The sequence below is a fragment of the Macaca fascicularis genome, chromosome 13, assembly GCF_037993035.2.
Source record: "Macaca fascicularis isolate 582-1 chromosome 13, T2T-MFA8v1.1".
In the NCBI taxonomy this organism is placed as follows: Eukaryota; Metazoa; Chordata; class Mammalia; order Primates; family Cercopithecidae; genus Macaca; species Macaca fascicularis.
Genome location: NC_088387.1, coordinates 16,830,469 through 16,857,199, shown reverse-complemented (window position 1 = coordinate 16,857,199; position 26,731 = coordinate 16,830,469). Strand labels below are relative to the sequence as shown.

General features: G+C 48.7%; 1 protein-coding gene and 1 pseudogene across 4 annotated transcripts in view; one reads left to right on the top strand and one right to left on the bottom strand.

Moving 5' to 3' along the window:
- The window catches only part of SH3RF3 (SH3 domain containing ring finger 3), a 373,930-nt gene that overhangs the window by 145,022 nt on the left and 202,177 nt on the right, over window positions 1-26,731 (bottom strand). For all 4 annotated transcript variants that reach the window (XM_045368867.2, XM_065526788.1, XM_045368869.2 and 1 more), the window contains exon 2: window positions 12,970-13,245. In XM_045368867.2, coding sequence (XP_045224802.2) covers window positions 12,970-13,245 — 276 coding nt within the window. The remainder of the gene's footprint in view (window positions 1-12,969; window positions 13,246-26,731) is intronic.
- On the top strand, window positions 13,761-16,780 carry LOC135966926 (uncharacterized; annotated as a pseudogene).

The following is a 26,731-nucleotide window of genomic DNA, read 5'->3' as shown; positions in this document are numbered from 1 at the left end:
TTACAGGTGTGAGCCACTGCGCCCGGCCGCTGGCTCAACATTTAAAAATCAATAAATGTAATCTATCATATCCACAGGCTAAAGAAGAAAAATCACATGCTCATATTAATAAATAAAGAAAAAGCTTTTAACAAAATCCAATACACTTTCATAATAAAAACTCTCAGTAAACTAGAAATAGGAACTTCTTCAATTTGATAAGGAATATCTACAAATAACCTACAGTTCACCTTAATTATGAGAAGCTTAATGGTGAGAAACTTTAAACTTTCCCACTAAGATCAAGAACGAGGTAAGAATGTACTCTCTGCCCCTGCTTTTTAACATCATACTAAAAATACTTGATAATACAATAAGACAAGAAAAGGAAATAAAAAGTGTACAGATTGGAGGGGAAGAAATAAAACTGCCTTTGTTTACAGATGACCATCTATTTAGAAAATCTGGAAGAACCAACTGAAGAACTTCTAGAACTAATACTTGATTATAGCAAGGTTGCAGGATACAAGGTTAATATGCAAAAGTCAATTGCTTTCCTATATACAGGCTGAGTATCTTTTATTTGAAATGCTTGAGATACAAATGTGTTTTGGACTTCAGATGTTTTCAGATTTTGGAATATTTGCATATATATAATGAGATATCTTGGGTATGGGACCCAAGTCTAAACACAAAATTCATTTGTGTTTTATATATACCTTATACACATAACCTGAAGGTAATTTTATATAACATTTTAATAATTTTGTGCATGAAACAAAGTTTGTGTACATTGAGCCTACAGAAAGCAAAGGGTGTCACCCATGTGGACCATCTGTGGTGGTTGTGGCATCAGCCTCACTTCTGACTCTGGATTTATATGCTACCAATAAGCAATCACATTCTTACAATTATTCACACATACATATTTAGCAGTAAAAAAATATGACATATTAATACAGTAAAAAAATTACATGTTCAGAATAACTAAGCAGCACAGTAGCCCCTCCAGAATACCTGTATCAGCTGTTAAACAATGGAACAACAAACAATGGCAGGCTTTCATCTCTACCTATGATGCTGTACTTTGATTAAAAGGTAAGTGTATACTTTATTTTATTTTATTTATTTATTTTTTTTGGTGCAAGGAAACATCAGAAGTGGTTAAGGGACCAGGAAGTGGGTCCTCTGTGGATGGGGAGACATTCTGCTGGATGGCTTTTAAAAATATTTTTTTCCAGAATCATCTGCCTCATCAACAATGGTCATAGAAATCTCTCCTTGCACGTGGAGAACCTGCCATTGGCATATGTAGCTACACATGTGTCATTTTATGACCCTTGATGGTTGTGCTTGCATGGGGGAATCCGGGCATGTGTGGAAAATAAATATCACAGCTGAAGGGGCCTGGGAGGGTCTTTTTTCCCTTGAGGATGCTGAAGAAACTGTGTGTTGTGTGCCTTCATTTTGACTACAACCCATTACATAAGGTCAGGTGTGGAATATTTCACTTGCAGCATCATGTTGGTGCTCAAAAAATTTTGGATTGTGGAGCATCCTGGATTTCAAATTTCCAGATTAGTGATGCTCAACCTGTACCACGAATGGACAAATGAAATTTAAAAGTTAAAACATGATACAATTTACATTAGACACAAATGTAAACGGTATCATGAAATACTTAGGTACAAATGAAATACTTAAGTATAAATGTAACAAAACATGTGCAAGATGTATATAGGGAAAACTAAAAGTCTCAGACGGAAGAAATCAAAGGAGAACTAAACAAATAGCTATTTCATGTTCATGGATTGGAAGTCTCAATATTGTCAAGATGTCAGTTCTTTTCAACTTGTTGTATAGATTTAACACAATCTCAATCAAAATACCAGCAAGTTCTTTTGTGAATATTGACAAACTGATTCTAAAGTTTATATGGAGAGGCAAGAGACCTAGAATAGCCAACAAATACTGAAGGAAAAGAACGAGGGCCAACATTACATGACTTCAAGATTGAAAATAAAGTTACAGTAATGAAGACGGTTATTGGCAATACAATAGACAACTAGATCAATGGAATGGAAGAGAGCACCCCATAAACAGACCCACATAAATACAGTCAGCTGATCTTTGACAAGGGAACAAAGACAATACAATGGAGAAAAGATAGTTTTTAAAATAAACCGTGGCAGGAAAACTAGACAACCACATGCAAAAAAATCTAGAAATAAACATTCCACCCCTCATAAAAATGAACTCAAAATAGATCACAGACCTAAATGTAAAATATAAAACTACAAAACTCCTAGAATATAATGTAGGAGAAAATCTAGATGACCTTGGGTTTGGCAATGACTTTTTGGATATACCACCAAAAGCATGATCCACAAAAGAAATAATTGGTAAGTTATACTTCATTAAAATTAGTAATTTGAACTCTGCAAAAGATATTGTCAAGATTATGAGAAGACAAGCTACAGACTGGGAGAAAATATTATCAAAAGACAACTACGATAAAGGATTATTATGTAAAATACACAAAAAACTCTTAAAGCTCAACAATAAGAAAACAGTCTGATTGAATGGTGAGTCAAAGACTTTCACCAAAGAAGATACACAAGTAGTAAACAGGAATGTGAAAATATGCTGCACATCATATGTCATCAGGGAAACGCAAATTAAAACTACAATGAGATACACAGTGAGATATACAGAGAGTATAGTGTGTAGTGTGTTGATGAGGATGTGGAGCAACAGGAACGCTCATTCACGGCTGGCAGAAATGCAAAATGGCACAGCAATTTTGGAACACGGTTTGGAAATTTCTTACAAAACTAGGCATGCTTTTACTATGCAAACTAGTAATCACACTCCTTGGTATTTATCCAAAGGAGCTGAAAGCTTATGTCCACACAAAAACCTGCATATGGATGTTTAGAGTGGCTTTATTAGTAATTACCCAAACATGGAAGTAACCAAGATGTCGTTTAGTAGGTGAAGGGATAAACCAACTGTGGTACATCCAGATAATGACATATTACTCAATGATAAAAAAGGAAATGAGCTATTAAGCTATGAAAAGACATGGAAGGACCTTAAATGCAAATTGCTAAGTGAAGGCAACCGTTATGAAAAGGCTATGTATTGTATGATTTCAACCGTATGACATTCTGGGAAAGGAACAAATATGAAGGCAGTACAAAGGTCAGTGGTTGCCAGGGGTGGTGGAGGAGGGAGGGATGGATAGGCAGGTCAGAGGATTTTCAGGGCAGTGAACCTACTTTGAGCCTATAACGGCAGATACATGACATTGTGCATTTGTCCACATCAGTAGACCCTGCACCAAGAGTGATTATAGGCTTAGAGTAATAACGATGTGTCAATATAGGCTCATTGATTGTAATAAATGCACCACTCTGGTGGGTGATGTTGACAATGGGGGAGGCTGTGCATGTGGGGGCAGGGGTTTATGGGAAATCTCTGTATCTTCTGCTCAATTTTGCTGTGAACTTAAAACTGCTCTAAAAATGTAACACCTATTTTTTAAAAAACCTAAAATAGCACCATACAGCAATGAAAATGAGCAAACTACAGTGCCCTACAACAACATGGGTATAGCTCACAAATATAAAACTGAGAGAAAGCAAAGTTGGACACAAAAATAAATCCTGCATGATTCCTTGATCTGAAGTTCAAGAGCAAACACAACTCATCTGCAATGTTGGTAGACATGTGGTGAGGGTGGGCTGGTAACTGTCAGAGGCACAGGAGCCCCAGTATCCATCATTTCATCACTAGGTAAGAATATATTCTGTTTGTGACAATCATCAAGCTGCATAATTATGATTAGTGAACTTTCTGGTATGTTATATATAATTATTAAATATATATTTTATATAACATAATTTAAAAAAAATTTTTTTAAAGGTAACAGTCTATCCGGTATGGACAAGTAACAGCATGCCTTGAATGTTGCATCCAGTGCTAGCATGTCTCTACAGGACATCTGTGCTGCAGAAGTGGACCATCGCGGGAACAGTCCAGAACCGAGTCATGGCAAGCCAGGGAAGGAGGTGGGATGGCTCAGCCTGGGAAGCGACAGTGCTGTGGGGGCCATGATCAGTCTTTAAGCTCTGACATCATTACCATGCTGAAGAACCAGGCTTATTTTCAGTCACCCAGGAGGGTGGGATTTGCACCAAGGACCCCATGTTACTGCGATGTGGGCAGGCTCCCTGTGAGGCAGGGCTGTCCAAAGATGGGTGTGCGTCACAGGCCAGGAGATGGCCATCACTCCTAGTGTTCAGCAGGGTCAGGTTGCTCCTCATCACGCCACCAATATATTCGAGCATCTCCTAAGTGCCAAGCCCTGGGAGGGGTCTTTGGCTGAGGAAGAAACTATCCTCTCCCAAGGAGGAGGAGGGGTCCTGCTGGTAAAGAGAAGGTCAGCATCTGGTATTGCGAAAGCACATGAAAACCCCACCAGGCTGTAACATGTGGCGTCTAAAACCCAAGCATGTCAAGTGTTGTGCTACTGTGAGATTAGTGAATGAGCAATGGCCCCTGCCACGGCTTCATCTGGCTAGAGAGACAAGTCCAACATAGACCTAGCTGCAGTATGGTGGCACCTGGCAGCAGGTGTCTGTTCTGGCTCAAATATCAATGGGGGAAATTCTGGTTTCTGTGGCTGTCTGGGACCTCAGGAGGGCGATGGGATCCAGAATGTCCCTATTTAGTTGGCACTCATTACGGTGTAGAGGCTGGGCTGGGAGAATACTGGGGTGCAGGGAGTCAGCCACTCCCTGTACCTAAAAATCCTTAATTAACAATGTCAAGGAAGGTTTCCCCAGCTTTGCCTCTAACCCAAACTTCCACAATAATTACAACCCCCAAAGAGGAATGGTTGAGTGCCGGGCAATGAAAACATTCACTGTAGCATGTTAGGGCTACCAGCATAAATCTGGTGTGTTCTGGAAACAATAATGATTCTCCACCCCCAATGCAGGACCAGGGAACCAATGGCAACTTTTCATGGCTAGATCACAACAGCTCTCTGATTTGTCCTCATGTTACAAAAACCTGGAGCCATTGCTTTCGGAAGGACAAGGAAGGAGGAAATACCTGCTTCACAGACTCATTAGTATAAGGAGAAATATCCCTCCTCAAAACACCAAATGGGCTTTGTATATGAAGATGGCAAGACTGATCCGCATGGGCTGGACCTGAGTGTTAAGTTGCTGCTTCACAGAGGATGGTGTCCCCAGGCTCTCCACTCACTGTCTCCCAACAGATGCACACTGAATACCAGAGGCTCCCAATGTCCGAAGAGGAAAGCCACGCTGAAGGGAGCACACAGGGACAACACCTGTGTCCTTGGCCCTGATAGTACTGTGCTCTGTCACAGGTCAGGAACATTTTCTACAAAGAGCCAGAGACTATTTCAGGAGTTGTAGGTCAATTACTCAACCCTCCTTTGTAGCATGACAGCAGTTACAGACAACACATACATGAATTATGGCTGTGTAGCAATAAAACTTTATTTACAAAAACAGTTGGCAGGCAGGATTTGGCCAGAGAGTCCTAGTCCACCAACCCTTGCTTGATGCAGATGAGTGAACTAAACCAAACCGGAAACCACGGGCATCACCGAGAGTCAGATGAGGCAGACAAGTTTCTGGGCCAATATGGCAGCATTCAAGAATTTTATGAATGAAACTTGTTTCCACGACATGGTTTCTCTTTCAGATACAAAGCTCAATTTCATTTACAGGTTTCATGCCAAGTGCTCATTACTCACTGTGGGCCCGTAGACTTCCATATGCTGTTTTCCCTATTCCCTGGTATTTCCAACTTTTGAAAATACACCAAATGCTGTTACCATACAGCAGTGGCTCTCCTTTGTATCCAGGTGGTCTCAGGGTGGTCCTAAATGATTGTAAGTCTGAGCTATGAACATAAAGTGGTTATTAAAAACCGGTATTGCCTTTCTTCCTAAGGCTTGGTAAATAATACATTCGCAAAGGATTCAGGTGACATGGTAGGACCTGCCATCTACAAGGGGTCTTTAAAGTGCATTTTAAACTCATTTACCAGCCTCTTCCAAAGTCTGTTTTCACTTCCACCTGGGGAGAAGGAAAGCCACGGACACAGATGGGCCTTTGTGAAGAACAGAGGCCGCGGGGCAGGGTGCCAGCGCTCGCCTTCCCTGTCCCTCGAGGATGCCACTGGAGGTGGCTGGCGGAGCACACTGCCCTTTGACACCACTTTAAAGGCACATCTTGGCAAATATCGCAGCTCACATATCAGGCATTTGGGAGCTCAGCATGAAATACCATGATCACTGAAAACCTTGGAGAGTTCCCTCAGCAGCTCTGGATAAACCCACATCCAGCACCTAAGATTTCCCTCTCCTAAGTAAACTGTGTGAAATAATCACATGTAAATGCCAGAAGCAATCCCTGAATGGCCATGAGTGGCCACAGCCCTGCTCTCCTGGAGGCCACAGGAACGCCCCCACTTTTCCCGCTCACGTGCAGTTGAGTGGTTTCCTAGAAGCAGTAACAAGCTGGAGCCCAGAGAAGCCCCCTGACCCTGTCGGGCCCCCCTCAGCCTCTGGGCCTGCAGGGGCGTGGGCTGCCTGCTCCACAAGGCCACCCCACGGCAGTGACCCAGCCTGACGCAGACAGAGTCCATTGGCAGCACACAGGCCAGCCACACACAGAGGGCCCAACCCGCTCTGTGTCACAGGGAGAAGGGCAAATTAAAAACGGAATAGTTCAGAAACTCCCTCAGCCTTTTGGTGCAGAAATAACCCACAACTGTGCCTCCGACAGCTGACTGCCATCTATGGTGGGGCACTTATGGAACTGTGAGCCACCATCAGCTCCCCCACCTAGCAGGCTGGCCCTGCATCCTTGTCCTGCTGTCACTGAGACTTCAGGGGGTTCTGACTTTCCAGAGCATCTAGGGTCTTCCTCTGGTGTTCCCATCGTGTTCATGTATCTGAACTCCAGAGGGAGGTAGGGGCAGACCCCTCACGGGGTCTCAGGGCTGCGGGTAACCTGCAGCCACAGGTGGAAGAGGAGACGTCAGAGGTCACACCCTCTCACTGCTGGCAGCCCCCACTGTGCACGGACACATGCATGCACACACTGGCAGGGGACACTCTCTCGTCTTGTCTCCACGTCTTTGGGTTGTAAGTGCCTAAGGGTAGTGCCCTCCTCAGTATCCCTGGCATTGGGCACACAGTCCAGGGTTGATAAACGTCTGAAAAGTGAAGACATGGACCAAGCAGGCTGGGCGAGGAGACAGAGGCACTCTCACCAGTAGGCCTGCCAGCCCTGGCCAGGGGACACAGGGCACCCCACTCCACTGTTAGGGCTTCCTTCCACGTCCCTCCAGGTGCCCCTTGCTGCTCTATGTTGGGGCCAGGCAGTGGAGGGGTCTCAACCCACCCTCAGGCAGGTGGTGTCACGTGACTATGAACACCTGCCTCACAGGAGAAGGCGTGTGGACAGGGAGTCTGGGTGTGGGGTGCTCCCTCCCACAGTGGGAGAGGGTAGCCCCCATCTCCAGCAGAAATTTGCTGAGGAGGGTCGAGCTATAAATGAGTGGGGGCACCCAGGCTAGGGGAGGCAACCACACAGGATGAGGGAGGTGGTGGGCTTGGCTACAGGGAGAACCCGCCAGGAGGCCAGTGCAGCTGGGCAGGCAATGAGCCAGGGGCCGGAAGTGGATCAGGCCCTTGAGGGAGCAAGGACTGGGTAAGGTGGGGTCTTGTGGGCAGCACCAACTTTTCCATGACTCCGGGACAGGTGGGTAGCCATTGAGGACTCTGAGCAGAGGCTCCATGTGGCGCAGATACGAGGGGTGGGTCTGGCACCCAGTGGACAGCAGGCGAGGCAGCTGCAGTGGCCAGGGCCAGGACCGCTCCCAGGAGCCAGGCGTGTCCATGGAGAGGAGCCCACATTCTGTGTAGGTTCTGAAAATTTCTGGCAAAGCTTCAGATACAGCCCAAGCTTTGCCTGCAAATCAAAACTGTTATCTGTGCAGTTCCTCCAAACTCCCTTTGCTGTCAGAAGACGCTGGGTGCGGGTGGTCTGCAGGGGCTGCGAGGGTGCTCTGCTCCCCTCTGCCCCATGCCCTGAGAGTTGAGCCTCCTTCATAGGAGTTATCATTGTGCACAGAGGTGGCTGCAGGTGCACTGAGCCTGGGAGGAGAAATCCATGAAGCAAGGAGTCAAAAGGAGAACTGGTTCCCTGAGTTTCCTGGATGACTTCAGGGTAAAGTAGCCCAAGAGGGTGCCCAGGAAGGCAGAGAATGACGTGGAGCCCCCAGCTCTGCACCAGCTTATCTCATGATATGAAAAGATGTAAAGCTAAAGTTTCCTCATCTTCTCAACCCCCAAAGCAATGTCAATTCTCAGTCAGGAAGAAGCAGAGATGACACTGCAAATTTGGAAGCTTGCCCATCGCCTGGCTCTGCTGGGAATATGGCCTCGACACAAAAGGGCTGAGCCCCACTAACCCCAGGCAATCCGCTCTGAAATTCAGCCACCAGGAAAGTAAAAGCATAGCAGACCAGTCCTGCAAGTTCTCATTCTCCATGCAGTCTGTCTTTAGGAGGGAGGCTTACTTTCCTGCAAATATTCTGGGCGAACATAAAAAGTGATACGTACCATCTGACAGAAGTGCAACTTTTCCTGAGACAGGAAGAAAGCAGAGGGCAGACAGCAAATATTTATTGGAATGCCTATTTTGAGCTCGGGTTTTAAAATGCCTTTGCTCATGTAATCCTAATATCAACTCCATTTGTAGTTAAAAAAAGCAACTCAAAGACTAAGTAAATGTTCGAGTCACCATGCATTACTCAAGAAAAGTGCCATGATCTGCATCTGTGTCTACTTCATGTTAGAGCCCGAACTCTCTCTATATTTGATTTTTATCCATCTACGTCTGTCCCTAGGATCAGAAGAGCAGAGTTTGGAATTAATGCTAGGTTAATTCACAAAGGTAAGACTTCCCATACTTTTGAGAAATGATTAAATGTTCAGTAGCATATGAAGGTCACATGGAAGAGTCTTAAGGTCTGACCAGATCAGGACAAATTGAGGGTGAGATGAGGGTCAGGACAGCGCAGTGGCTGCAGCCACCAAGCCCTGTGGCTCCTTCACATGGCACACCTGGTGGGGATTAGGGCAGACATGGCAAGCCTGGGGGCCCCGCTGCAGTCATGCGCAAAAGTGATTCCATGATCAGCGGGCACTCTCTAAGAAAACGCACGGCCTCTGAGGATGCCTGAGCATCCCAGCTGGAACTCACGAAAATCAGCACAGGCCCCGCACAGCAAACGCAGCTGCTTGGCAAGGCGACCACAATGTTCCCATTAACTGAAAGCTACAGAGTAGAGGCTCAATAAACCCTTGCCAAATCTGGCAGGTGAACTGAGTAAGACAATATAGAATTAGCCACTCAAAGAAAAGAGTAGTTCACATTCCCCTCCTGTGCTCCAAGCCCTAGGCTCAGCAATTTATTCGTATCACCCCAGAGTGCACACTGGCATCCTGACTGGGAAGACAAGGTGCTCCTGGCCCAGCAAGGTTATATGTCACCCTAAGTCACAGAGCTGGCATGGGGCCCTCACTGCAAGGCCCTGCCAAGGCCAGCCCCTCCCGGGTGACTGGCCCAGCACGTGTGGAGGCTCCTCAGAAACCAGCTGGCAGAGCTGGGCCCACAGCTCTTCCTACCTGTCATCTTTTTATTTGCATATGCCCAGCTTTCTGGAGTGGGACTACTAAGAAGTAATAAAATGTCATTTTTTAAAGCTGCTTTACAAAAACTGATTATTCATTCTCTTCTGAAATAAAGCAAAGACTAGATTTTAGAAGGACTTTAATTAATGCCCCTTTAACAGGACTATTCAAAAGCACACACCAAAGGTAAAAATCTTGCTTTGATCCACCTACTTTAAACTCCATCAGTCTGCCACAGTGATGCTGTATAAAGGCAGGTTACACCATCGTAGCTTTCAGAGACCCTTCTTTCCTCCCTGACTCTGGGACAGAACATATCCAAAGAATAAAAACATTTCCCAGAGGGGAGACCAAGCTGGCTTGAACCAGCACCTACGCTGCAGCACAGGAACCATTTGGTTCCTGGAGGTCTGATTCACAGGGAGACTGTCAGAGCCAGTGTGTCACCTCGGCCGCATGCCAGGCACGGGGGAAGTGAGGTGGGTCAGACCCACCGCGGGGGAAAACAGGAACTGAGCAGAGAGTCATGTGGAGTTGCCCATGTCTCTTGGAGCCTTTATTTGCGGACACTGGGGAGTGAGAGATGCAACAGGACAGGACAGGTAGCAGGGGTGGCCATTTGCTACCCGACCTCGCCCCGTGGAGGTCAGAGGGTGAAAGTGGGCACAGGGGCGTGGCAGGAAGGTTGTGTCACAGCACAGGTCCCTCTGGGGATCACACCCAAAGGCCTCTAATTCTCCCCATTAACCCACAGGATTCAAGTAAAGAAAGTCCTTGAACAAAGAATCTGTGATCTGACACTTTCCCCTCGCCTCCTGTGGGAGCCGTCACAGATCCTGTAACAGGAGACGCTGGGCCTCCCGTGGCTGGTGCCTCTGCCCTCAGTTCAACCCAGAGGTCACCTTCCAGAGAGCCTGGGCAGCCACGCCCACCTTGATGGTGACATTGGCCACCTGGGAACACACGGACCCCTGCTCGGCTACCCCCACTCCACATGCCAACCACAGAATGAGTCTAAGCCTGACGGCTCTAATTTCACTGTTTCTTGCGAATTATGGAACATGGAATTCCATCACTGACTACTCAGGAGCCCACACTAAATGCCTGGCCTACCCCTGGTGATCCGATGCAGCTCATGAGCCTCTGGCCTGTCTTCTGCACATTCTCCACTGGCCTGTCTCCCGCACCTGACTCTGGGCCCCAGAGGGCAGCACAGCAGCTCTAGTACCCGACACGGAGTCAGGGCCCAGTATGTTTCTGTGGAATAATGGGCAGGTGCCCTTTGTCCTCTTGTCCAGTGGGCTCTAGCCTTCAGCCTGGGGTTGCACATCCGGGGCAGAGGCCCGTGGAATGCAGCACGTTATATGGTGATGACAGGAAAGGCAGGCAGTTGCTCCCGCCCAGAGAAGCTGGGCCTGCCCACAGGCTCCAGGGCCCTGCGACAGCCCCTTCACAGCGGGCTCTCCTGTGAGGCCCCTGGAGGAGGGCCTGGGCTCTGCAGCTGGAGCCTGCCAAGCCTGGAGGAGCCTGGAGCCATTACGGGGTCTGTCTCCTTAGCAAGGCCGTGACCGGACCCTGAGAGTTCAGAGGTCCCTGCTCTTGATCATGAGTGACCATCTGGGCCACCAGTGGCCCCAGGTCTTCTCTTGGGGAAGAAGAGTCCACTGGGCAGAGAAGCAAGGTGGGTTTCTGTGTGCCTAAAAATAGCCCAAGGAGGCTGCTCCTCTCGCCCTCCGACTGAGCTGGGAGGGAGGGAGGCACCGGTGCAGTTTCCTGGGAAGCTGTGCAGCCAGATGACAATCGGAATTAGCATCAGAACACCTTGATAAAAGGAAGGGAGAAGGAGTTGAATCCCTGAATGAAAAATAGATTATTCACTGTCAGGCTGAACAATAGAACAAGACATAAATAGCAGCCACGCGCAGGACATGCCAATTTTGCTCAAAAACAGCGTGCATGGCTCTCCTACCGCCCTCCAGAGCGTGCCACCGCCGAGCTCTGCACTCAGCAGATGGGGGAGAGAGCAGTGGCCTCTCGGAGGCAGGAAGGACGTGGGCTTTAGAAGCAGAGATTTGAGTTAGAATTCTAGTTCTGTTATTTACAACTCTGTGTGTGTGTGTGTGTGTGTGTGTGTGTGTCAGAGAGAAAAGAGAGAGAGAGAGAAAGAGAAACACTGACACAGAGAGACACAGGCAAGACAGAACGAGTGAGGAGAGAGAACACAATGACTTCTTGGCATCTAAAATACCGTGAGGCTGACATAAGGGAAGAATTGCCTGTGTAGGGAGGTGGGAAGAATGTTGAGTGTTAACATTAGAGATCTGCATTAGGATTCTGGCTTTGTCATTTACATCTGGGGGCCGCAGGGAGCAGGTGTAGGAGGGGCAGGGGATGGAGGAGACACAGGAGACAGGACATGAAGATGAAAAGGAGGAAGGGGAAGCAGGAGGGAGAGAGGACCTAGCAACCAGCCTGGATAAGTTACAAAGCCTCTCAGAGCTTTGGTTTGCACATGGAGAAAACAAGGTTCCAACTATTTCCCCTGGAACCTGGGACAGCTGTAAAGACCAAGTGTGAGCTTGTTGGTTGAGCACTTGGTGCAGATAATTATTCAACAGCAACTGCCAGGACAGCCAGAACCAGTCTCCTCTGCACCTCACCCAGCCCTCGTACTCAACTTCACCTGTCAGTACTATTTCATTTGCTCCCAAATGTTTGCTTCACAGGGCTCCCTATGCACCTGGTTGGCCCTGCCTCAGGTGCCCTACAGGACAGGGCTGTGATGCACGGATGTGAGGCCCCAGCTGTCACCCCCCGTGAGCTGACCAGGGTCTCTGTAGCAGCTTCCCCTGATAAGCCCCTCTCGCGGGACCTCAAGAGTCCTGGAGAGGCGTCATTCCGCCACACCTGCGTCAGCGCTTAGACCCATGACTCAGGTTAACTGCGGGTTCTGCTCTTGGTGCTGATGGAGGCTCATATTATCTCAAGTTCTCATGTAGCTCTGAGCTGGAGCTGTGTGTCAGGCTGCTGCCCTCCATAGCATTCAACCAAAAAAACTACCACCCCATTCACGGAGGCACAGGGAGGGAGGCTGGGTCATTTGCTCAGGGTTCTGGGAGGAGCCAGGATTCAGAATCTGAGGAAAGGCACTGTCTGGCTGCAGGCCTGTGGCTGGGAAGAGCCCTGAGTGGCACAGAGGCTGCACGGGCTGGCGGGGCCCACCCCAGAGCCCACCTTACCTTGGTGAAGGTCAGACAGTCCTTGTCTTGGTCTTTGTCCTTCATCTCGAAATCATAAAGTGCTTTTCCCTGGGGCGGGGCGTGTGGCAAGGGCTGGATGCACTGGATATAGCTGGCTGGGAGGAAGCCCTGTGTGCCGTGCAGCTCGCCATGGTACCACTGTTCATCCACTTTGCGCCGCAGGACGATGATGTCCCCCTTATTGAACTTGAGGTCGCCGGGTTCCTTCCCCTCGTAGCTGTAGAGGGCCTTGCCATAGGGAAGCAGGCAGGGATTCTGCAAGCAAGAGACAGCGTGTGGTCAACGGGCAGGCTCCTTCCCAGTGCCCAGAGTGGATCTGCCGGGGCAGGCCGGGGCTTCCCGGGGGCTTTCTGTGTCCTGGGGGTGCGTACAAAGTGCCCCACAAGTGGAAAATATTTTAAAGAAACAGCCTGTCACAGGAACACGCACATACCGAGGCCCCACCGAGATAAGAGGGTCCCCATCATAGCCATTTCTCCTAAATAGGATACTGTCTGGGGCCTTCCACACAGACCACCTCATTCTGTGCAGAAAGGACTCTGAAGTAGGTGCTGGCTGATCTTCATGTACAGATGGGGACACTGAGGCACACAGAGGGAAGGTGACTTTCCCAAGGCGCACACCTAGGAGCAGTAGGTGGAATCTGAACCCAGGGGGTCTGGGCTCAGAATTTCTTACCCAATACTCCGCTGAATCACTTTCCATTGGTTCCTATTTCTCAGGCATTTTAGTCTAAGAAGCTGCCAGATTTCTAGCAAGTATCCAACAATTTTTTTTTTCTTTACTTCTTCTACGTAATAGTCACAGCAACTCAGAGCATGCTCCAGGGGTTGAAGCTGAGCAGCAGGCATGCATGGCATCCGTCGTGCTAAGCGTCCCACTCAGCAGACTCATGGCCAGCAGCACACACACGAGGACGATGACAAACAGCCTGTGTAGAGCACAAGAGCTGTGCCCAGGCACAGGGGTCCTAACAAGCAGTCCCCGGCCATCACAGACCCTCAACCATGACACACAACTTTCTGCTGCGTGTACCTGTAGCAGTCTGTTCCAGAAGTACATTTTCAAGGGCATAAGACTGTATCCTCCTAACACGAGCGACGTTCTTGTATCCGTTGGAGGAAAACCAATCTGTCTGCACCTGTTCTGTCATCCTCGGTCTCAAACCATGACTAGCTCTGAAATCCAAACAAGATTCTCGGCTGCTTCTGCTTGTCAGCGATAAGGAGCCTGTCAAAGAATCCCGAAACTGATGTGATGTCTTCGTCCACTTCCTGGGCTTCTCTTAACTGGCCCTGTCTCATCATGACCATCTGGCCACACGGGCCTCTCTCCCTTTCCTTTATGGGTGGCCAATACCCGCTCAACTGTGGGAGCTTTGTCAGAGGTCAATCCTGTGCCAGAGGAAAACCAAAGGAAAGCCTTGCATTGTCCGAGTGTCAATACCCAACGATTTTCCTACCAGAAGCCGCATTTTCTCACCAGGGCTGCCTATGCCAAGGAGTTCTTCAGTATTCGAATCAATCAATAGAAGCACAAAAGCCTGAAGCAGTAGTACATCGAAAAACTCTTTGTGGAGGACTTAATAGCATGTTGGCAACTCAATCATTCTACATTTATGTTTCAGCAACGTCAAACGACAGCAGTTAAGAGAGAGCCTGCTGGCAAATTGACAAACAGCCACCACTGACCAATTAAACAGTAACACCAGAGGATTTTTCATTGCAGAACTCGAAGAGAAAAAAAAATCCGTTTGCTTCCAATAATACTCATTCTGGATAGCTTTGTAGTGCGAGCACAATAGTGTGTAACGAGCCCCAATTTTAGAGAGTGGAGGCAAGGGGTAATTTGCAAGACAAGCACTGTGATCAGAAAAAAACTGGAAGGGGCAGTTGGCTGCAAGCCATCAGAATAATTCCACTGCCACACAGGGGCCACTCAGCCGCCAGCCAGGGAATCTCAATTTGGGACAATTCTGTCTGAAGATATTTTTGGCTATCACAACCAGAAGGTGGGGTGCTACCAACATGTAACAAGTAAAAGCCAGGGACATTGCCAAACATCCCACAATGCCCAGGACAGTCCCTGCTACAAAGAAAGACCCGGCCCAGAGCATCAGCAGGTTAAGAAACCCTGGTCCAGCCTGTTTGGTTAAGTTTACAAAAAAAGACAGAGTAAGGTTCCTTGTTCTAATAGAACTTAGTCTACGAACACTTTAAAAGTTAAATATAACATGTATTTTCATGATGGGAGTATTTTCACTATTGGCTACATGGAGACACTTAGATATCCATCAAGGTAAGCGGTTTTAAAGGGATGGTAAGAAAAAAAAACATGCTGTGAAGTTGAAAAACCAGCCTCAACAAGATGCACACAAAAAAAGCTTTGCTTTGTCAGGGAATGACTCCATTTCCTTTCATTCTCAAATCACAGGGGTAAGGCTTAAAAGCCGTGTTATAAGAGCTATAGACTTGGTGGCTGTTTGGTGACTTTTGCTACCATTGGTAACAACTGCGGGCAGGAAGGGCCAGCTTTGCACCTGCCTCCATGCGGCACTCCCTTCTGCAGCCAGCTCGTGCTATCTGAGCACACACACCTCCCTGCAATGCCCCTGTGAGAAGGGGACACTGTGTTTCCTCCCCGGCCTCCCCACCATCGGCCTTCTCTAGACTGGTTGACATAAAGGCCCCCTGAAGACACCACTCACACCCACACTGTGTAACTGCGGCCCCGACTTAGGTAGTGTGGCAGGGAAAGCTGGGGTGTAGGGCCAGAGAAACTGAGGCACCTTCCACCAGGCAGCCTGGGGCTGTAGGCCACCGCCCAGGACAGAGGCACTCTGTGAGGCACACACTCCTGAATCACAGGGGGATTCTGCCTTTCATGAATTCTCCAGAGGGACCATGGCCTCACTGGCATCAGCACTGTGGCCTGCAGGTCTCCTTGATGCCCCCCCTTCACTGTCGCAGACCCCAGCTTGACCTGCCTCTGTGCCAGTGGCCCTCAAATCAACCTGTGCCTGTGACGTCCCTTCTGATTAGCGGACTTGATGTGAACCCAGATGCCTGCCTGACGGCTCTGCTGGACATCCACAAGCTCCTAGAGGCCGTCGTCTGTCCCTCCAGCCCTGCCTCCTGTGGCCATGGAATCCCCACTCAGCTGCTGGGCAGGGACCTTCAGTCACCCCTGTGCCCACCCTTTCCCTTGGCCTGGGCACTCCTCCTGCCAACTCCACTTCAGAGCTCTCACCCAGAGGGCCGTGCACCCTCCCCCTCCCGCTGCCTTGCCTGCCATCTATCCTGCGCCCAGTGCAAACCTCCTCCAGTGGTCTCCTGGCTCATCAGCTTGTCATGGGCTGGATGCCCAAATGCAGGGCCAAGCTCACACAACTGCTACTTATGAGCTTCAATGGCTGCCTGCTGACCTCAGGGGATCCGAGCTCCTCGGCACAGCAGCCGAGGTCCCCTAAGCTGGCCTCAGCACACCTGCCCAGCCACAGCAGACAGCGTCCTCAGTCACAAGAAGTCTGTGCTTCTGGAACCTAGAACCTGCAGGGTTTTGCAGACAGAGCTCCATGCTACTTCCTCTGCCCTTCTCACTCCCTCTGAAACCCATACTGCTCCCCCGTTACCAACTGTGCCCTCCTAATTCCATCAGCCACTCACCAGCCATCCTAACTCTATCAGCCACCTTCCTAATTCCTTCGCTTCTATGCCACCAAGGCCCCCAGGACGAGGCTGTGCTGTTCACCCTGATGACCTCAGGCCCCAGGAGTGTTCTCCCTGCATAGCAGGTCCCCTCTATGTGCTGTTAATTCAAAGGCACTCAGGTTAGTCCTGAGTCAGGCCTGGATGGGGATGCAGAAGGTAAAGTTAGAAAAGAAGTATCTGGGACCGGGTATGGTGGCTCACGCCTATCATCTTAGCACTCTGGAAGGCTGAGGATGGAAAATCACTTGAGGCCAGGGGTTTAAGGCTAGCCTGGGCAACATACTGAGACCCTATCGCTAAAAAAAAAAAAGAAAGAATTTTTTTTTTTTAAAATAGCCAGACATTGTGGCAAGTACTTGTAGTCTCAGCTATTGGGAGGTTGAGGCAAGATGACTGAGTGAGCCTGGGAGTTCGAGGCTGCAGTGAGCAACGATCGAACCACTGCACTCCAGCCCGGGTGACAGAGCAAGACCCTGTGTCTAAGGAAAAAAAAGGAAACCAGGGCAGGAGTAGGGCAGAAGCAGGGACAGACTAGAGACTGTACTCCTGGCCACCACTCCACAGGCGGTGACCCACCTGCTGGCCCCAACCCGCCTGCTGGCCTCGAGGCTGGGACTGAGAGCATGACTCTCGGAGCAAGCAAGCTGTGAGAGCATGCGGGCTGCAGGTGGGGCCTGTTTGCCTTGCTGGCTGGTGAGCCAGGAGAAGTGGAGAAGCGTAGGGGAGAGAGAAGGCAGGAGAGAGAAGGCAAGAGAGCCCCCTGTATCCCCATCTCAGACTGCCAGACTCAGATTTGACAGAGCAAAACCAAGAGGGGGAATGAATCTTTTTAAGATGCAGGACACATTTCTGAGGGAAAGAAAAAAAAAAGAGTTAAGGAAGGTGCCGAGAGGCAGTTTACTTGGAGGAGCAGCAGCAGCCAGAAACTGGATCTCATCAGGAAATACTCATATGGGTGACACCCGGCACCTCCAGAGTCTTTCATCTTCAAAGCTCTTTATAAGATTAACTAATTAGTGCATGGAAGGGGCCTAGGGCAGGCAGTGCTATTATAGGGGAGAAAAGATTTCTGCAGATTTCGCAGCAGCAACCCGGAGGCCTCTATGTCCCAGCCTCCACACCCACCCAGGAGGGTGGCCAGCTGCTCCAGAGCCTGTTTGCTTTCTGCCCACAGACGCGTTTGCAAGAACTTCTCACACTGTGGCGTGCTCCCCTTTAGAGGAATTTCATTCAAACATTGTCACTAAGCCGCCATTATTTGGGCTCAAGACATTAAGAAAAAGAAACAAAAGGAAAAGGGAAAACCCATCTGGGATGCCTACAGGACAATTAACACCAGCCACCCCTGCAAGGCATTAATAATAATTAAAACTTATAATGTCAATTTCATGGCTCATTACTCAGATGTGGCACACACATCTTCCTCTGGGCTTAATGTCCTACCCGTGGAGACGGCGCTCACGTGGGCACAATGGCGCCATCTCTGGCTTCTACTGGAATCAGGCACGTGGCAGCAGGCTCTAATGAATGTGCTCCTGACAGCCCTGGGTGGGACTCTCAGGCAAGCCATACCCCTGAGCAAGGGCGGGTGCCAAAGCCGGCCTGCAGCGTGGGGAGGGCACGACCCCGACTGGCCTATTCCAGACCTCCCGGCAAGCTGAGGTGGAGAGCGTGGAGCACCGGCTCCCTGTGTTTAAGACCCTAAGGATGCAATCTTTCCAGGAGAGCACTTGCCACGGCTCTCGCTACCTGCTTTCAATGGAGGGCCCCCTCCACGGTTAGCCCATCGGGACAGATTCCCGCCTGTTTTGCTCACTGGTGGATCCCCCGCTGCTGGCCTGACACAGATCACACGCTCGATATATCTTCGGAACGAATTAACACACAGACTAGCAAACCAGTCCCCTGGGACGGGGGCCTTGGCTCACACCTTCTATCTGGCCCATTATTTTTCCCAAAATATGAGATTCACGGTCCAGGTGACCCAAGATCCTGTTGCTAACAGCAGCTGGGCCTGGAGGAATGGGGAAAATCCCAGGGATGGCTGATGGGGAGTGGGGCATTCCAGCCAGAGGTTCAGCCCATGCAAAGGCCCGGAGTTCCAGATGGACACAGGGCCTGCCCACGGGCAGTCTCCAGACCTGTATAGCACAGCATGTGGCCAGCCGAAAAGTGTCAGGAAGATGAACACGTTCGTCCACAGGCCCTGAAGGGTGAGACCCTAATCGTACACACACCAAGCACTGCAAGATCGGATAATGCGGCAGAGACAGTTAATGACCCCCTGATACCCACTCTCTGCTTCTTTTGTCTGGGAGAATACTCCAAATTTCAACTGAGGTCAAGCTTCCAGCAGAAGCCTTCATTTTCCAGCCTTGCCTGCAGGCAGCCGTGGGTAGGTGTCCACGTCTCTGTCCACAGAATGCAAGTCAAAGTGATTCCTGCACATTCTGGAGCATGTTTTATAATGACTCGCATAAGGAAATCTGTCTTCCCACGGGCTGCATGGTAGATATGGTAGGGTGGGCCAGTTTTTCCATCAAACATTATGCTCAGAGCAAAGGGGGAAGAAACCTGGGTCTTGGGGTGACCTTGCAGAACATACCCCCGGACCATGAAGTAAGAAAAAGGAAACTCGATCTTATCTGAGCCATCACGTTTTGGGATCTTATTCACAGCTTAGCCTATATTCTGACTCATTCAGGAAGTCTCAGGTGTATTTACAATTTCTTCAGCTCGTAAGCATTTTTCAAGCCAAGGCATTGACTTTCATAGCACTGCTGAGGGTTATCATTTATGTGCTGTCATCTTTAAATAGCACTTTCAACTCAGAGACTCTCAGATTTAGAAAAGGCACGACTCTTGGCCTTACCTTATTTTAAATAATGTATTTACCAGAGTGTACCCCATCTTTCAGTTCATAGATTTAATCTGCGATGAAGAAGTTTGTTACTGTATCACACTGCAACCAGAGGTTCCCAGGTTTTCGTTTTACAGATAATTAGATTTCGAGTTCCTTTGTCCCTTTTTCTCATTCAAAGCTGCTTGTTGGGTCCTTTTTCTTTCGTCCTCTCTTTTCTTCTGACAGTTTCTTCTTTTCCCGTATTTGCACACTCATTCGTCCAAGAATTGATGAAGAATTGATGAAATAAGACAAAGGAGGAAAACACAACTTGCCCTTCACATACAGGGTGACGAGGCCACTGCTAAGCTGCTGTGTGGGATGCAACTGTGAAGACATAAATTGTCTACAGCCAAGAGCTAGCTGCCTGTAGCAGTTTCATGTTGCAGCCAGATTAGAGACGATTTAAAAGCAAATTTACTTTTCTTTTTTTCTTCCTTTTTTTACTTTTCCCAGACTTTGTTGTGGCCTGTTTCCCTGTTGCATCAAAGCAGCGGTTAGGTCATCTGCGGTGGCCTTAGGCAGCACCTTTTGACAAAGTACCTTGGGCTTAGTTTTCCCATAAACCGGAGATACTCAAATCTGCCCTTCCATGCTTCTTAGTATGTCGAGAACAAAACTGATGATACGTAAAGAACTTTGTGTCTCCTAATGAAGAAGGAGTTATAAAGAAAAATGATCACTGACTACTTGCTGAGGGAAACAGATGTTCCAGGACATGGGTGCCCGGGCCAGGAAAGGCAGATGCTTCAAAGTGTAGAAAGCGGCCAGTGGTGATCCCTCCTCGTGCACTGCAGCAGAAGTCAGATGGGAGAACTGAGGACCACCCCTCCAGCATCTGCACACATTTGTTGAATAAGTGAATTCAGCAAAGAACCGATGCACAGTCCTTGGGTGTAGACCCTCTCTTGCCCTCAGGGTTGAGGTATGTGCTTCTCTGGGTTCCAGCAGTACTGGGGCTCTCATCCCGACCTCGCCCCTTCCTGTCCTGAGCACCTCCTGTGTGCCCGCTGCTCCTACCTCTACCTGTGAGACCCACAGGATCCTTACAGCAACCCTGTGAGCTTGGCCTTATATTATCTGCACTTTACAGATAGGAAATTGGGACACAGTGAGGTCCAGTAACTTGCCCAAGGTCCAAGAGGCAGGACTGGACCCAGGTGGTCTGACCTCTCAGCCTGTGCACTGCTGGCTACACACATCACCTCCTCAAAGTAACACAGCCATTATTTAGCTGCTGCTCCCCACCAGACACCCCTGATAGCTGATTACTGCTCACAGGACTCCTGTGAAATAGGAATTATGGTCCTTTTATAAGTGAGAAAAAATGCAGCAAGGTGGGCAAATTCCTTAGCATCACAGAGCATGTAATCGGGCAACCAGCTTCCAACCACCTGCCTCCTCCTCCCTCCCCCAGAAGGCGAGGGAGGCCTCTGTGGAGCCCTGATAATTGTTTAATTATGGAAGGAAAAGGGCAGCTGTGGGTCGGTCATCCATTAGGCCAGGAGGGTCCAGATCTGTTTACATTTACCCAGTTCGGAGATGCACTGCTCACTTCCTCACTTTCTGGGAAGACAGCTCCCATGCTGTGAGCTGGTATTTGCAGCGTTCTAGGCATGTTCTGATAATGTGTACTTACAGGAGCACTTGAGCAAGTCCCCAGCAACCACCAGGCACCTTGAAAAGTGCTCCTGTGATCCCTCCCAGGGAACAAAGGCCTCGCTACCTGCAACCCCTGCAGCCCCACCCAGGCCCTCCAGGACCTGCATCCAGCTGATTCCTGGCCGGCCCCATCTCTCACCTTTCAACTGGCCCTTTGGGCAGCACACTCACCAGGGCCTCCTTCATGGGTGGCCTCGGGTCAGCGGGGCCTTGCACTGGGGACCTGGATCTCCAGCCACCTCAGAAGACCAAGAGGACAGGAGGGAAACAAAAGAGGGGACTAAAGGCAGAGGATTCCTTGTAGGTCCTTATTTCAACCCAAACCAACCACCACATCATCTTAATATATACACATTTTTCACATCATTATTTTCATGTTACCCCTCACCCCCCCCCAAAAAAAGTTGACCCTTGAACCAACATGGGTTTAAACTGCAAGGGTCTACTGATATGTGGATTTTTTTCAATAAGTTATACTGAGTGTGCCCCCGTCCTCTGCCTCCCCGTCCACCTCCTCTACCTTTTCTCTGCCTGAGACAGCAAAGCCAACCCCTCCTCCTCCTCAGCCTACACAACGTGAAGATGATGAAAATGAAGACCTTTATGATGATTCACTTCCACTTAATGAATAGTAAATATATTTTCTCTTCCTTACAGTTTTTTAAATAACAATTTCTTTTCTCTAGCTCGCTTTATTATAAGAACACAGTATATAATGTATAGTTCTTCCAAGATATGTGTCTATCAACTGTGTGTGTTATCAGTAAGGCTTCTGGTCAACAGTAAACTCTTAGGGGTTGAGTTTGGGGGAGTCAAAAGTTACATGCAAGACTGGGCGCGGAGGCTCAGGCACTTTGGGCCTGAGGCGGGTGGATCACGTGAGGTCAGGAGTTCGAGACCAGCCTGGCCAACATGGTGAAACTCCATCTCTACTAAAAATACAAAAATTAGTTGGGCATGATGGCACATGCCCATAATCCCAGCTACTTTCGAGGCTGAAGCAGGAGAATTGCCTGAACCCGGGAGACAGAGGATGCAGTGAGCCAAGATTGTACCACTGCACTCCAGCCTGGGCGACAGAGTGAGGCTGTCTCAAAAAAAAAAAAAAAAAAAAGTTATACACAGGTTTTTGACTGTGCTGGGGGTTGTTGCCCTAACTCCCACATTGTTCAAGGGTCAAGTGTAATACAAAAAGGTAAGAAAAAATAAAGTATCTGTGAGCATCTGTGTAAAAAAATAAGTTTCCCTAAGAATCTGGCTCGAATGACAAAGGAAGGAGACCTGTGTTAGAACTGGGTCCCCAGCGCTCGAGGAGTTTTGAGGGTGGCCATGAAGCTTCTTGCTGAAGAGCTCAATTCTGCCACATCCTGCCTGCTCTGTGGGTCAGTTTTCGTACCTCCAAAAAGAGCGTGCTAATTATCTGTCTCACAGGTATCCTAAATGTGAGATCAAATGAGTTAATACAGATGAGTTACTCGTAACAGAGACTGGCACACCGTAAGTACCAAAGGATGGTCTCCTGTTAGTAGCAAATAACTTGCAACTGGGGAAGCCACGAGACGGCAGCACACAGCGTGTTTACTGAAGTTCTCCACATCACATGACACACAGACTGGCAAGCTCCATCAAAAACAGAAGGAGGCCAGGTACGGTCGGTCGCTCATGCCCATAATCCCAACACTTTGGGAGGCCACAGCAGGCAGATCACTTGAACTCAGGAGTTCCAGACCAGCCAGGGTAACATGGCGAAATCCCATCGCTACAAAAAAAAAAAAAAAAAATAGACAGGCGTGGTGGTGCATGCCGGTAGTCCCAGCTACTCAGGAGGCTGAGGTGGGAGGATCACTTGAGCCCAGCAGGTTGAAGCTGCAGTGAGCAAGCTATGATTATGCCACTGCACTCCAGTTTGGGTGACAGAGTGAGACCCTGTCCCCCCCCCCCAAAAAAAAAAAAAAAAAAAAAAAAAGGAGGCCTTAGCAAAACAAACTTGACCACCAAGATAACCCAGCTGGTAGCATACGGCATATGCTGATAGCATATGGCACAGCCATTCAAGAAGGTCCTAGGAAAGACGGTTCTTCCACCAACAGATGACGGACTTTCCTAGCAAACGTGCTAAAGGCTCAGGGAAGCTCCACAGACCTCTTGGGCAGGGTGGAAACGCTGAGGGTGATCCCGTGACCAGGGGTGCCTCCAGGACACCCGCCCTCGCCTGTACAGTCCCTTATCACCATCTGAGGAAAACATTTTGCCATATGTGAGGGGATGGCCACGGTGCAAGGCGCTGGGGACACCACATACAGGAGGACCTAGCCTTGGGTGCAGAGAAGTTATATGACAGATGGGAGCAGGGCCACAATGGGGCCAGCAGCCCCAAGCGCCCTGCACCCAGGGCTCCTGGAAGCCCTGCTGTGGGGAGAGAGGAGAGGGTCCCAGGACCAAGGGAGCCCAAGCTCTTACCTCTCAATACAGATAGGTCCAGAGGCTTTTACAAATCTTTAAATCATGTGGCCAATCTCAGGAAAAAAATCACCCAATGAGTCAGTTCGTACCTCCCTCTCTAGGAAGGCATTTAAGATACATAACATAAAAATGTGAAAACTATAAGTCCTGAATTTACATTTAGGATACTCAATAGGATTTGCTATCATGTTAAAAAATGTTAAGCCTGAATCAAAGCATACCTAATGGTTTGGGCTTATTTCACATAGATACTGCATTTGCCTGCTTTACACTGATTCTGTAATTTGCTGCCCACAGAGGATGAGGTCCGGCTGTCAGGGATGCAGACTGTCCTTGGCCCTGGGACAGGAGGAACTCAGCAGAATTCTTCACTGCACCAGGCGCTGATGGATACAGTTGGAGCAGGAGAGGGTCCCTTAGCATCCCATTTCCATGTTGATTTATAGAAATCCTTAACTCCAGATATTTAGTTACAAAACGCTTTGTCAACTTTGTAATGGAAATCTCCACAAAATTGGATGTTGCAGTTGCTTTTATAGACTTAAGGTGAACTTCATAAATAAGTTATTAATGCAAATAGTCTTAATGCAGAGAAACAAACAAACGCTCTCCCAAGTTGCTGCAAAGAGCATGTGCCTCAACGTGCTTAAATCATCATCCTCCCTTGGAAATTGGTTCCTTCGAGAGCAGCCTGCAGGGTACACGAGGCCTCACAGTGAGCTCTCAGCACGTGCTAGCCGTGGGCACGCCAGGACATTTGTTTGTACTCAAGGGAGAATCTTACTGGTAGCAGCATCCCTTCCAAATGTATTTTGCATGCTAGTGAGTCAATCTGGTCATTTTCTGTTCTATCTGTGAGAAATTTGTTCTTGAAGACTTCACACTTTAATGTGACTTTGTAAACTCATTTTAAAGTAAAAATGGGTCTTTGGTTGTTGTTTTACCTAGTCTAGAGAACAAGACGGCCTTCCCAGCATGGCACTTCTTCCCCAGTGAGGGAGAATCCTTCTCCTGCAGGCCAGCTTCTGGGCAAGTGGTGATTTTTGAACTTCCTAAAGTAGTAAGTATTTTTGACCTTCTTAAGATATTAAATATTTTTGAACTTCCTAAAATATTAAAGAGCTTACTAGGCCTGCCTGAATTTTCAAAACGTAGGGAGAGGAATATCTTCTACGCTAAAGCTTTTCCTGATGGGTTCCAGATGTTGCCAGTCACTTAAATCAACCCGAATGTCTTAACAACATTGTGCTCTGAGTCTCACCCACATATCCCACTCCCAGCCCCCAAGTGCCTTTTTATGTTGAGTTGCTTCATTCATAAATACATCTTTCACATTCCTTTTATGCTTTCAGGTTTTCTAAGCATTTTCATAGGCTTTATTTAACTTTCACTCTTATCCTCTCTACAGCCGCGTAAGGTGGGAAGTGGTTTTGGGACATTTATGCAGTTAGTCAGCAAATCGGAATGAGTGCCCGTTACTTGCGGGGTGTGGTTCTGGCATGGGGTTTGGGAGTGAACAAAACGCTCAGAGGTCCCCACCCGGGTGGAGTTTATGTTCCAGTCAGGGGGCAGCAACAAAACATAGAAATAAGTAAAATCTAGAGAATATCAGAAAGTGGTTAAGTGTTAAGGGGACACATAAACCAGAGGAGGGGACATGAACGCTGGGATGGGGATAGGGTGAAATCTTAGAACGTCGTCACCAAGAAGGTAACTCAGCGACACGTGGACGAGCGAGGGCTAGTGGATGAGCATGTCCCAGCCCTGAAGGGCACGGGGGGCACTAGAGGAGCAGAGAGGAGGCGGCGTGTGGAGGAGGCACGGGCTTCCCAGGGTTGGCGCTGTGGAAGGGCTGGAACAGCCCAGCAGAGACTCAGAAGGAAATAATTGTCATTGAGAGTTTTCAATGTGGAAACTGAGGCATGGGGAGAGGATAAAGAAACACCTGAGAAAACATGCTAAAAAGAGCCGTCCTCGTGTGGGACGGGTGATCGGCTGTGCCCCACAGTCCCCACAGCTGCTCCTCTGAGGTGTGTAGGCCTGAGAACTCCAGATCAGGAGCAAGGAATGGGTAACACCCAAGGATGCTGCAAAACGTCCTGACGAATCTGCTCCAAGAACAGGAAATGTTTGGTTTTGAAGCAGGGAGTGGTATTACCACGATGATCCTAGGCAGAAACCAAACCGTGTCTTCAGTGATCAGGGAGGACGTGTGAGTCACCAACACGGTGATGTAAATGGCGTTCTCAGAGCCTCGCACCAGGACGCATGGCCTGGGAAGGCACGCAAAGAGTTAAAAGCAGAACCTTTCCAGGAAGGTCAGCCTAAAAAGCAAAGAGAAAGGGACTCAGGGGCTTCTCAACAAAAATGCTGGGTTCCGCAAATATGCAGTCCACCTGTCTCAGAAGTGCTATTGAGGGGAGCAAGTGGCACCTAACATTCTAGTTGGAGAAGGAGAGAGAAACAGAGGCAGGAACAAACTCTTTCAGCAGCCTCCGCGACCCGTCACCTCCTGTTCTCACGAGTTGAAGAGGCACATTTTGCAGCTTTTTCTCCGCATCTACGTGTCACTTTCCCCTCACATCTGCATTATTACGAAGTGTGACTTCCTGTCACCATGCCGCCATCCCCCATTGGAATCAGCGCAGGGGACACCGTGGCTGCCTCACTGCATCCCTGGCATCCCCAGAGTGGGTGGGGGTTCCCCTGCTGGCTGGCACCACTGGCACCCTTCCTTTAGCCAGCCCACTCTGTGCGCTTATTGCCAGAAAAGTCAGCAGGGCTCTGGACCAACAGGAAGCCAAGGCACCCACACGGCTTTGTTTCCTATGGGAGGTACCCTGATGATGAGGCGGTCTTTATTTTTTTTAAATATATATATATTTTTTGAGGCAAGGTCCCACTCTGTCACCCAGGCTGAAGTGCAGTGGTATGATCATGGCTCACTCAGCCTCGACTTCCTGGGCTCAAGCAATCCTCCCACCTCAGCCCCTCAGCTGAGACT